The 13,122-nt window shown below is 42.5% G+C and overlaps 1 protein-coding gene across 6 annotated transcripts in view; it reads right to left on the bottom strand.

Moving 5' to 3' along the window:
• Positions 1 to 13,122, bottom strand: part of STX3 (syntaxin 3) — a 67,146-nt gene that overhangs the window by 31,124 nt on the left and 22,900 nt on the right. For all 6 annotated transcript variants that reach the window (XR_011973640.1, XR_011973641.1, XR_011973642.1 and 3 more), the window contains one exon: positions 1,947 to 2,030. Coding sequence is in view for 3 of the 6 variants with exons in the window: in XM_072638713.1 (XP_072494814.1) it covers positions 1,947 to 2,030 (84 nt within the window). In the remaining 3 variants the exon portion in view is untranslated. The remainder of the gene's footprint in view (positions 1 to 1,946; positions 2,031 to 13,122) is intronic.

Below are 13,122 nucleotides of genomic sequence, written 5' to 3'. Positions count from 1 at the left end.
AAAAGAATCAGTCAGGGAGGGGAAGACCCTCTGAGTTTCTGACCAGAACAGAAACAATTGCTATTTATACTCACTTTGAGTCATCAAAACCCAAACAACGAGCAAATGAGGCTATAGAGGCCCCAGGAACACGAAGGCTTTTACTCAAGGAGAAATAGCTGTGAGGAAAGAAGAATGTTGTTAAAAAGCAAAAAGGAGAAAAGTATCAGTGAAACATTTTTAAAATACAGAGAAGAGAGAAGAAAGAAGTTTAGAAGGGGACACAAATAAACAGGGTAGTATGGGTACTACTGTGCTAAATTTAAAATGTTCTTTTAAATAACAAGTTATACAAAATTTGCAGTTTTGATTCAATCTGTGACCTCATCAATTCAGGAGATCCCTGCAGCATACTGAAACCTTTTCACAGTTTTCATAAACAAACAATCCTCTTTTTCTCTTCTTTGTATATGGAAACGTTTGTTGATGTTGGTTAGGTTCATAATTTTAAAAAGAAACTTTTTAAAAATATATAAGTGGCAAGGGAAGTCTTGGAGCTCTGGACCTCATGGAGTGACTCTTTATTTTCAATACTTATACATCCCGAAAGCTCCAAGGTCATCACTATATAATATTAATAAATAATAACAAAAATAGCTAACATTTATATTGTACCTACCACGTGCCAGGTACCATGCTGGGCACTTTACAATTATTATTTCATTTGATCCTCACAATAGCACTGGAGGGTAGATGCTGTTATCATCCCCGTTTTACTATCTCTCAAATGAGGAAACTGAGGCAAACAGAGGCTAAGTGACTTGTCCAGAGTCAGATAGCTAGTAAGTGTCAAAGACTGGATTTGAACTCAGGTACACTATGCCTGGCATTCTATCTACCGAGCCACCTACCTGCTCTCATGAGAGAAAGCCCAGGGTAGGGAGCAGACAAGAGTTAATTTTTCTTGCAGCTATGCCTTTCTCAAGGATATTGAACAGAAATGGCTCCACACTCATGCTTATCAGGAGATAGAGGCTGATGTTGCAAAACAAAAAACTGAAAGATGACTGATAATGAGATGGCTTAAGACAAGAGATAAGAACTGACTAACCAGGGCAAAATGGGCAAAAATGTCTTTTAACACGTTCTATTCTCTAAGCCACAGCAGTAAAAAAGATACTAGGATAGAAGTTAGAATGTAAGTTTCCTGAAGCAAGGACTGTTTGATCTCTGCATCTTCACCCAAAACTGCTGGTTGAATTAAAAGACCTCACATTCTCCCAAAGGCACCTTCCCAACTCCTCTCCCCATCAGCAGTGAGGCATTTCCCTCCCCAGTGCATATAGGTCTAAGACATCAACTATTTCAGAGAATCCAAGTTGACTTTTTCCAGTCCTTGCTGGTTCTCTCCTTCTAGGCAGTTATCTTACTGAGCTGCTTCAGCCAGAGATGTTCTGACCAAGGGAAATGAAGGAATCCCTGAAGTCATCCTACTCAGCTTCCCTCATCAGCCCACACACGTGTGGATTTACCTCTAAAACTCTTCCCTATTGCCAGTAACCGAAAGGACCATTCATAGGCCCAGTTCTACCCAAGGGATCGCAGAGAAGGAAGACTTCTTACATACAAACTTGTGAACTCAAGAAGGGCAAGCTAACTCAGTCACCTCAGAAAGGGAATAAAACATCCTCTCTGTGCTTCAGAATAAGAAGTTTCTAATAAAAAAACTACAGAAACGTTTACCAACAGAGGGTCTGAAGAAAGGCATGATTGCATACCAGCTCACGTTGCTAAAGCGCTCAAAATATTTTTCCTCTACTAATTTAGGAAGATAGCCACAGAAAAAGGATTATCATCACTATTACCCCTCATTTCACCAATGAGAAAACTGAGGCCTAAGAGAAATGACATGACTCGTCTGGAGTCAGACTTAAACCCAAATTTTCTCTGCCAGTCTGACTGCCTACCTCTGAAAAGAATTCATCCATGAAGGCTGTGTTGTCAATGGCGATCTCCACCTCATCATCAGCATCATCTTCTGTTAATTGCTTCTGCAAGAGAGAATAAGGTACAGAATGAGAACCAAGGGACCCGTTGGACCAGCTCCAAGCAGCACCTACTCTACACCATTGCGACCAGTTGTCTAGATGAGGAGACAAACATCCCCATGTTCAGAGACTTCATGAGGTACAGGAAATGAGACTACATTGTTGCATGAAGGAATTTCCATAGTTACAGTGAAAAGAAAGGAAATTCTCCCTATAACCTAGGAAGATTTCAGTTCTGCTAATCTCATCCACTTCTTTCACAAAGAATGAAACTACCCCCAAGAAGTATTTCAAAGCCACCTTATATGTATTCTGTATATGCTTATCAATATATGCTTTCTTTCCCCTAAGAATTTAAGCTCCTAGAGAAAAAGGACTGCTTCATTCTTTGTATTTGTATCTCCAGCACATAGTCCAATGTGTGGCACATAGTAGGTATTTAATAAATGCTTGATTTATTAAGACTATTCTGAACCTAAGAATTGGTCATATATTCCTACGGACTTTCTGACCATGAACAGAATTACATTGCACTACCCCCATTCCCCTACACATAGACACACACACACACACACACACACACACACACACACACACACACACACACACACACATATATACATTGAGCTGCCAATCATGTAACAAAATCATAGAATTAGAAGGAATCTGAGGTATCATCTGACCCAACCCATTCCTGAACAGGTATCCCCTCTATACTAACCCTAACAAGAGGTCATTCATCCTCTAGTTGAAAAAAAATCTCCAGTGAATGGGGAAGCCACTACCTTCCAAGGAAACCTTTGATAGACTAACTAAGGGGTCAGAATATCTAAGTTCAAATCTTGGCTCTGCTACTTACTACCTATGTGACCCTGGCAAGCCACTAAACATTTCTCTAATTTAACATCCTCAACTCTAAAATGGCAGTGGGGGAGTCCAGGATTAGATGATATCTGAGGCCTCTTCCAGCTCTAGATCCTAGGATCCTATATTGAACTGAAATCTGCCTCTCTGTACCTTTTATGTATTGCACCTAATTCTATCTTCTGGGGCCAAACAGAACATGTCCAGTCCTTCTTCCATATGAAAACCTTTCTAATACTTAAAACTGGCTCTCATGGCTACCCTGAGTCCACTCTCCTCCACAGAAGCTGACTTCAAGAAGACCACCTAGAGTGGAGGAGTATTCTTCCATTCCTCCCCCTCTATGGTGAAGGCTAAGACCTTCTCTAAAACCCAGAGAATTCTCTCAGGACACTTCTTTCAGTCTCTCAATCAGGGATAATCAGGAAATTAAGGCCTAACTTGGCCATCTAGTACCAAGCATTGCTTAAACCTGACCACTTCTCAACGCTGAAGAAGGGTGGGCCTAGGCAGGCTCAAAGACATAGGATTCATAGAAACAAGTTCCTTCTGAAATTAGCATCATTCAATTGTGAGCTTCATTCTACACTAGCTGGATATCACACTGGGAAAATTACTGTCTCTGAGCCTCAGATTCCTAATCCGCAAAATGGAGATGGTAATATTAATACTTCTTAACTCACAGGGTGGTGTAAGGAAAGTACTTTGTAAACTTAAATGCTCAACTCTGACTCAATTTCCTCATCTATAAAATGGGGATGATAACAGCACCTTTCTCCCAGGGCTGTTATGAGGATCTAATGAGATAATACTTGTAAAGCATTTAGCAAAGTGCTCTGAACATAGTAGGAGCTAGATAAATACTTGCTCCTTTCTTTTCCCCCTAAGACAGAGATTCAGCATGGCTCAAAAAATGGCAGAAACCTTCATTTCCAAAGGAAGGAGGGATTTCTGCCCTCTTCACATAGAAAAGGAGGCAAGCCAAATTCAAAAGAATTTGCTAAAAGAAAATTCAATCCATCGACTGATTGTTGTTCAGTAATTTCAGTCCTGTCTGACTCTTTGTGATCATATTTGGGGTTTTCTTGGCAAAGATTTTGGAGTAGTTTGCCATTTCTTTCTCTAACAGTTTGCCATTTTCTTCTCCAGCTCATTTTGCAGATGAAAAACTGAGGCAAACAGGGTAAAGTGACTTGCCCAGGATCACCCAGCTAGTAAGCATCAGAGGCCACATTTGAATTTTGAAAGATCATTCTTCCTGTCTCCAGGCATGGCACTCTATCCACTACATTAGGGAGCTGCCCTTCAATATTTGTTATGTGCCTATTATGTGCCAAGCACTGGAGATACAAAAAGAGGCAAAAGACAGCCCCTGCCCTCAAGGACCTAGCTTACAATCCATTGACTGAATATAGACCAGGCCTGGAGCTGTGTCCATACTAGATTTGCATATCAAAATATAAAGAAAAAAACCTAATGAGTTCAGTGGTCCTTCCCAGCTCACATCTTCTATGTTCTAATAGAAGGTCCCTCCCAGCTCCCAAAGTCTATGTTCCCTGCTAACTCTGACAATCCATGTTCTATGTTCCCTCCCAACTGGGACTATGAATTATAATCCCTCAGTGGTTCTCCTCCTCCTTAGAGTAAATGAAATCAAAACAAATAACTCAGTAAGAGGCTTGAAGACCCTTCTGCTCAAGCCACAGCTACTATCCAGATTTGAAGAGCCCAGAAAATCAGGCCCCTGGCTAGCCTTTGATTTAAAACTGAAACCAGGTACAGGTGCCCAACTGGTAAGAAGCTAGAAAGGGTCAGTGAAGGACTCCCCAGAATGAGTTCAACCCCTCGGCACAGGCAGCTGGGCTTTTGTGGATCCCAGGACCAACAGGGACAGAAAAGAGGAGAAATCTGTGCTTTGGTAGAACTGGTCCTGCTCTTCCAACCTAAAGTCAGAGGGATCACCATCCGTGCGCCCCTTCTCCACAGTCACAGGGGTTTGTGCCAACTTTATCAGAAGTGAAATCCTCACATACGTTAATGTGACTGCAGTCACAATGGAAACATCCTTCATAGGCTGACCCAGCCACAGCTGACCACTTCCCCTCCCCAGCCTCCTGCTGCCTTATCACCGGGACCTTGGCTTGAAACCTTTCCAGAAGCAAGAGATCACAAACTTATCTGCATCTGCAGAAATCTACCACCAGCTCTGGAAACCTCTCTCATCTACCCACCGAGTACAGCACAGAAGGTCTGATGCCACATGCTCACCCCACAATGCTGCAGCTGGGAAACCACTGGAGCCACCATGCCTTGACCTTCAGTCCTCTTCACTTTACTTTGAAGAATTGATTGCTCCCCTCCCTTCCCCTTCCCCTTCCCCTCACTGGCTTCCTTGATCCATTTAGCCTTAGATCCTTCATAACTAATCCAGTGTCATTGGAAGGGCACTGAGTTTCAGTTCAATTCAATTAATTCAGTTCTTAGAACACCCACTATGTGCAAGGTACTGGTCCAGGCACTGGAAATAAAAAAAATTAAATAGTCACTCCTCTCAAGTAACTTATGGAGGGGGGGAGGGGGAAGGGGAACAACAAAAACTGTTGACTCTGGAATCAAAGGACCTAGGTCTTGGAAACCATCTGGTCTAACTGTTGTGTCCTGGCCCCCTTAGAACAGTGAAACTGGAAAAGCTATGGAGCCCTACTCAGAATCTTGTGTGTAACTGCGTAAAATAAAATACATGGGACTACAACTTACAACAATCCAATACTAACTTCTACTGAGATATATATAGATATATATATACATACCTGTATGATGTGTGTATACATACCAATTACACTGAAATACAGTTTACCAAAATGTTCTTGAAATGACTAGATTAATGACTTAATCTAGTCCAAATTCTTCATTTTATAAAGGAGGAAGTGAGGCCCAGGTGGGCTGATTAACTTGCTCAAAGTCACTTAGGTAGCAAATAAAGGAGCTGGGACCACAGTTTTATAGATTTAGAGCTAAAAAGGGTCCTTAGACATGACCCAGTCTAGTAGTTCTCAAAATGTGGTCCAGGGTCCTCAAGACCCTTTCAGGAGGTTCTTGAGATCAAGTCTATTTTCATACTAGGACATTTTGTTTCTAATATGATAAATATATGTATGTGTGTGCATGCACATATAAACACGGACATACATATATGCAATATATACCCACACACATACACATATATAACCTACACTGTAAAAGCTTTAGGGGAGAGAGGATTCTCACCTTTTAAGAATATAAAGGCCTAATGCTTTCATTTTATAAATGAAAAGCTACCTCTAGAAAGAAGCATAAAATGACTTGCACAAAGTCACACATATAGGAAGAGGCTGACCCAAAATTAGAACTCAGGTCCTCTGACTCTAGACACCTCCCTCTGTCCACTGACTTAGAACCTTCAAAGCCATATTCTGAGACAGTAAGTCCACATTTCCCCCATTCTCCAAGGTCCCTTCCAGCTCTGATGCTCTCTGACTGTGGGGCGGAAAGGTCCGGAGCAAGGGCCAAAGCTGAACTGGGATGACCCAAAAGGGAATCAGGCATTATTCTTTTCCAGCAACAGCAAAAGAGACTTAACCACAGATGGCAACCCTGGCTTAGTGACCTACTCTGCCTACTGTCTGTATGAGGACATGTGCCAGCTTCTCCCTGACACCCTAAGCCCCTCCAGAACAGGAGTTTCATATAGTTTTATATCACTTTGTAAACTCTTGTATCTGGTACAGTACTCTACCCTTAGGTAATGGGCACTCGATGAATATTTCCAAAAAAATCATTAAGTGCCTACTATGTGTTGGGAACTGTACTAGGTGCTGCAGATGCCAAGACAAAAATAGAGAAACTTACATTCTAGAAGGGAGAAATAACGCATATACAGAGCAATCTAAAATACAGTGATATGCTTCTCTGGGACTTGGTTTCCTTATCTATATAAACAAAATAATAACATTCTCAAAATGTAAGTTGTCATTACTATGGGAGTTTGATCAGTCAGTTCTGGAGTGTTTGACTCTGGGGCAAGGGAGTCATAGGAGAGGAAAAGGGAAAGAGCTTTTGGAGAAAGCTAGGCCCCAAGTCTCCAAAGGAAGTCAACCAAGTGACCTAGTTGAGTCATCTGTGAGCAAAGCAAGAAGAGAAGTCCTCCCCTTCATCCCTTCCCCTAGTCAAGAATCATCACCAAGCCAGAGAGAGGAGCCCCAGAGAAATAGCCAGAACCTCAGGGGTAAACAGAAAGATCACAGACTTTGATTTAAAAGAGATAGATCATGTAGTCCAACTTACTCATTTTAAAAGAAAAGGAAAAGACTGAAACTCAAAGAACTTCAGGCACTTGCCCAAGGTCACACAGATAGAAAGAAGTAGATCCAGAATTTGAATACAGCTCTTCTGACTCCAAAGCCAGGATTTCCCCACTGTACTGTGCTCCTACCTTTCTTCCTTCACATCAAGCAAAGTTTCTTTTGACCAAAAAAAAAAAAATTATCCATTCACATTTCTACAGCACTTCAAATTCTGGAAAAAATTTCCCTCAAAATCACCCCTACAAGGCAGGTGGCCCATGTATTATTAACGATTAGTATACAGGCCTGGGGAATCAGGAAGACCTAGATTCCAACACTGTTTGAGGCTGTGTGACCCTAAACAAGTCACTTACCCTCTCTGAGTCTTAATTTCTTCATCTATAAAACAGAGAGAATAAGCCGGCCTACCCTTACAGCTTCAGTGGAAGGATCCAATGAGACAGCAATTTACCAAAGCACTTTGCAAGGCATAAAGTGAGAGCTATTATTATTGTTAATATCTCCATTTTATTAATGGGGAAACTGAGGCTTACAGAGATGGAATGTACAGCTAGTAAGAAGCAGAGCCAGGCTTCCGGCCAGCCCTCTTTCCCCTCATTAACTCTCACCCTGCCTACCCCAGATCAAAACATCCCTACTTCTTTGGGAATAATTAACCATTACTCAAGGAGACAAGAAGAGAGAGAGGGTACAGTGTGGGCAGAAATACAGCCATCTAAGCCTAAAAGATGTAGGTCCCTGCCAGGATCCCCACAAAGCCTGAACTGAACACCCCTCCCCATCTCAGAGATGTGCAAAAGGGTGCTCAAGTACCCAGTCACACACTCACACACGCACACACACACACTCACACACACACACACACACACACACACACACACACACACACACACACACACACACACACAGAGTAGTTATAGTTTATCTGTTTAGTATTTATTTGTCTGTGAACATCTTTCAATCCCCCAGGAAGGTATAATTCCTAGGAGGTAGAAACTGTCTCCCTTTTGTATGTTCAGTGCCCAGCACAATGTCTGGTAATTAGTTGGCACCAGTTGATTGAGTAACTGATAGGCTTTTACAACTTAACAGAGGCAACAGAAGTTTCCTGAAAAACTAAATCATATTTATTAATATTAATAATACCAGCTAGTATTTTTATAGAGCCTACTGTGTGCAAGGCACTGTGTTAAGCCCTTTGTAAATATTATTTGATCTTTACAACCCTGGGAAGTAGGTGCTATTATTATCCCCATTTTACTGGGGAGGAGACTGAGGAAAAGAGGTTAAATGACTTAACCAAGGTCATACAGCTAGTAAGTCTCAGTAGTCCTGATTCCAGACTACTTCACTCTACTCACTGTAGCACCAAGCTGCTTAGAGCTTAAAGGGATCAAGGCCATCAAGTCAAACCCTGTCATTTTACAGATGAGGAAACTGAGGCACAGAAGTGACTTGACCAAAGTGAGATAGGATGCAAACCCAGTTCTTCCTGATTCCAGGTCAATCAACCAATAATCACCAAGTATTTATTAAACCTCCCTATATGTACCAGTTAATGGAGACATAAATACGAAGAAGGAAATGCTCCGTTTCCAAGATGCTGAGCATACTGGTCTTCATGGACCACTGACTGAAGGGCCAAAAGTTAACAGAGGGGAAAGGTTACATTTGATTGAGAGGGCCAGTCTGTCATACGCTCCTGGACCTCACACAGCAGGGTAGTAAAGGAATGCAGATGTGTGCGGAAGCAGACAAAGATACTTCTGCAACCTTTTCTCAATCTTATTTAAAAGGGGCAGAGACTCCCTGGGAAGGACAACCTTAACTTTCCTAACCTTAGAAACCCCAATTTTCTCCCCCATGGACCTAACAAAAAGGGACAATGGCACCTGATGTCGACTCTCCCATTCTCTGTGGGGATTCATAGGATATCAGAGTTAGGAGGGGCCTTGGAACAGTGAATGTCAGAGCTGAGAGTGGGGATTAGAACAGGGGATGCCAGGGCTGGAAGGGGCCTTAGAACAGGGAATGTCCAGGGCAGAAAGGAGTCAATAAAGCAGTTAGTCCAAAGCCTCCTTTCACAGATAAGAACCCTCAGACCCAGGGAGGGGAATAGAGCCTTTCCTGATTCTCTCCAATTCCTCTCCCACCCACTCCCATCTGTCATGCACAGATTCTTATAAATGATTCTGTAACATCCCCCTGGAGACTGTAAGCTCCTTGCCAGCAGAGATGATTTCTGTTTCATTTCTGTCTCTCCAGCCCCTCTAATAATGCAAGGAGATGGCATTAATAAATGTTTGCTGACTGACCAAATGACAGGGACTTCAGGAAGACACAGCTCATCTGCAAGCATTATGAAGAAGATCCCTCCCCCCCAATCCCCTACCCGACCCTCTCCTTTCCTCTCCCTGGACTGCAAGAGCAAAAAATGCATAAACTGCCCTCCCTGCTCTCTGTTCAATCGAAAAGGTCAGATGAAACTCCTCTGGTTTCCTTTTCTGTCACCTGTATTGGATCCACCCTCCTGAAGAAACCCAGTCCAAAGGAAGACTTCCCCTTTTAGAGGCCCTGTGTCTTCCCCAATGACAAGTCAAGGGGAAATGGAATCACCATAAGATCCCAAGGACATTCAGTCCGGATGTCAGAAGCAGCAAATCTTGAAATAGAACATCCAGAATCACACACCAACTAGCTGCAGGGCCTTGGGTAAGTCTCTTCAGCTCCTGGGGCCTCAGTGTCCCCATTTGTGAAATGAGAGGATCACTAAGGTTCCCCTCCTGATCCATGAGTCTTTATCACTCCCATTCTCAATGTTTTCATTACTGTGATTTTCTTTCATCTTCACCATATTTTCCCTGCCCATGAAGCTGCTTAGCATAGTGGTTAGAGGGCTGATCTTGAAGTTGGAAAAAGCTGGGTTCAAACTCTGCCACTGACATACATCAGCTGGGTGACATTGGGCAATTTCCTCACTTAAACTCTCCACAACCCAGGAAACTCGACTGACTAACCTGAAATTCCAAATGCCAATAAAACCATTGATCCAGTTAAAAAACAAAAGTATATTTTCCTGTGGGATAGAATTAAAAGATTAATAAACCATGATACACTGAGGTTAGTGACTTCCCCTAGCTATTGATAGAGTTGAAAATGGTCCCAGGTGTCCCAACTCTTAGGATCATACAGTCTCCACTAGACCAGCACATTTTAGAGGTGGAAGTCCAACCCCCTCAGCTTACAGATAAGAAAACTAAAAGCCAAAACTTTTGTTGGCACCCCCAACGCTGAGCACAGTGCCTGCCACATTTGTCATTCAGCTGTTTTGATTCTTCATGACCCCATTTGGGGTTTTCCTGGCAAAGAGACTAGAGTGGTTTACCATTTCCTTCTCCAGCTCATTTGATAGATGAGGAAACTAAGGCAAACAGAGTTCAGTGACTTGCCCAGCTACTAAGTGTCTAAGGCCAGATTTGAACTCAGATCTTCCTGACTCCAGATCCTATGTGCTTGGCACATAGTAAGTGTATATGGTAATGGAACTTCTAACTCCAAACTCAGTCTTCTTTCCACTATGTTACTGTAATTCATTTACACTGCTGCACACTATTTCAAGTGGGTAAAGAACCAACAAAATTAAACCAAGCTAGCCATGGTGCCCAGTCCCTGTGAGAGTCTGCCTCTACTCTCTAAGGAGCAGCCTACCTAAATACAAGTTCGAGCTAGAGGGGATCTCAGAGGTCATTAAATCCAACCCCTACATCTTACAAATGGAGAAACTGAGGCACCAAGAAGTGGTATGCAGATGGCAAAGCTGAGATCCAAACTCTGGCCTCACAGGTGCTCCAAGTTCAGCACCTATCAGGCTATGCTTGAAATCAATTTTTAACAAAACCTGGACCTATATTTAGGAATGCATGAAAACTACAACAAAAAAGAGCTCTCATTGCTCAAGTACCTTAACACTGACACCACATGCACTATACAGACTTTCTCACTGGAGGCTCAGTACTATCCTGCACCACAGATTCTACAAGAATTTGATCCCCATTTTATGTACTAAGATTTGGGCTTAGACAAGTTAGATGTTCATGGTCGGGCAGAGTTGCTTAAGTGTTGGAAACAAAGTATGAACCTTCAACTTACTGATTTAAGTTCAGGACTCTATCCACTAAGCCACACTGCTACTTATGTATATATATATATATATATATATATATATATATATATATATATATATATATATATATATATACACTCACATGCCATTGAATACTTTTAGGATGAAGGAATGAAGTAGAAACTATACTGATCTACAAGTAAAAAGACTTGGTTTCTAATCCTGCTCTACCACGAAGTCTTATAATGTTGAGCAAATCATTTCCCCTTCCTGGGCTCAGTTTCCTTCTCTGTTTTGATGATCAGGAACAGAAGATCTCTAAGATACCTTCCAGTTATACCATTCTTTGTTCTATAAACATTTGACCAATTAAGAAGTATTTCTAAAGCAGCTGTGTTGGGCATTATAGTGAGCACTGGAGATTCAAAGACAAAAAACAAACTTGTCCCTGCTGTCAAGGAGCTTACATTTTGGAGGGGAGTGAGACAAAGGGAAATAAACAATGGGCTAGATCGCTGAACCTAGCAAGAGCAGGTCTTCATAGACACTGATACTTCCAGCAAAGGAAAATATAGGTTAGGGGTAAACAGGGATGGTGATATTGAAGCTACTGCAAAACAGGAAAAGGATTTGGAGCCGGGGCAGGAGTGACTAGGAAACCAATCTTGCCTTGCTCTTAGAACAGGTGGTCTTATGAAGTCCACAGTCTCCCAAGGGTCCATGAATTTAGATGGGAAAAAGTGCATCTTTATTTTCACTAACATTGAGAATTTCCTTCATGTTAAACATAGGCAATAGGTTTTATTTGGAGAAGGGGTACAAAGGCTTCCCTAGACTTCTGAGGTGCTCGTTTCTCTCCTTCTCTCTCTCTCTCTCACACACACACACACACACACACACACACACACACACCCATGAAGAACCTCTGGAAGAGGATGAATTGGGAGGTAATGACATCAAAAGGGCCATAGCCATTGGAGCAAAGGATGAAAATTCCCTGCCTTCCATAAAGGGTCCACCACTCAAGAAATCAGAAAGAATGCTCCATCTTTAGCACCAGCATGGTCCAAATGTGGGAAAAGTAATGAATTTTAGGATGGGTTCAAATTCCAATTCTGTTGCTGTGTGACCTTGGGCAAATGACTCTCCCTCTCTGGGCCTCAGTTTCCTCTTCCGTAAAAAGAGGGAGTTGGAGCAGATGATCTGTAAGGTCCCTTCCACCTCTGAACCTTCATATCTTTAAAAAGACTAGACCACCTTGGGCACATCATTGTGCACATAGCTGTGTCAGGCTCAACCATGTACGACAAGGCTGCTCTCCACACCAGCTGAAGTGGTATCAGGGTCATGCATCTCACTGGTTATCTAAAGAGGTAGCCAGAGTGGATGCCAGAAAGTAAGAGAACACAGCCCACTGAGGCTCCCCATCCAAACCCCCGCCACCAGCTTTGCCCAGGCTGAATGGACTCAGAGCCACCACTATATGTAAAGGCCGAACAAAGCTGCCTTAACTAGGACAGTTAAAGACTCCACTAAGCTCTTTAGCCAGAGGTTGAACTTTCCTCACAAGCTCCAGGGACAGACAGCTGATCATTACCATGGGAACAGCCCAGGGTCTTTGTACAAGCCAACAGACTACAAGGAAATCAAAGACTCCCAGAGAGGCTGTGAAGGATCTCCAAGCCCCTTTGTTGTGGTTGTTCAGTTGGGTTCAACTCTTTGTGACCCCTTGTGGAGTTCTCTTGGAAGAGACACTGGAGTGTTT

The sequence above is a fragment of the Notamacropus eugenii genome, chromosome 2 (assembly GCF_028372415.1).
Source record: "Notamacropus eugenii isolate mMacEug1 chromosome 2, mMacEug1.pri_v2, whole genome shotgun sequence".
NCBI classification, from domain to species: Eukaryota; Metazoa; Chordata; class Mammalia; order Diprotodontia; family Macropodidae; genus Notamacropus; species Notamacropus eugenii.
This window is presented reverse-complemented; position numbering and strand designations above follow the sequence as displayed.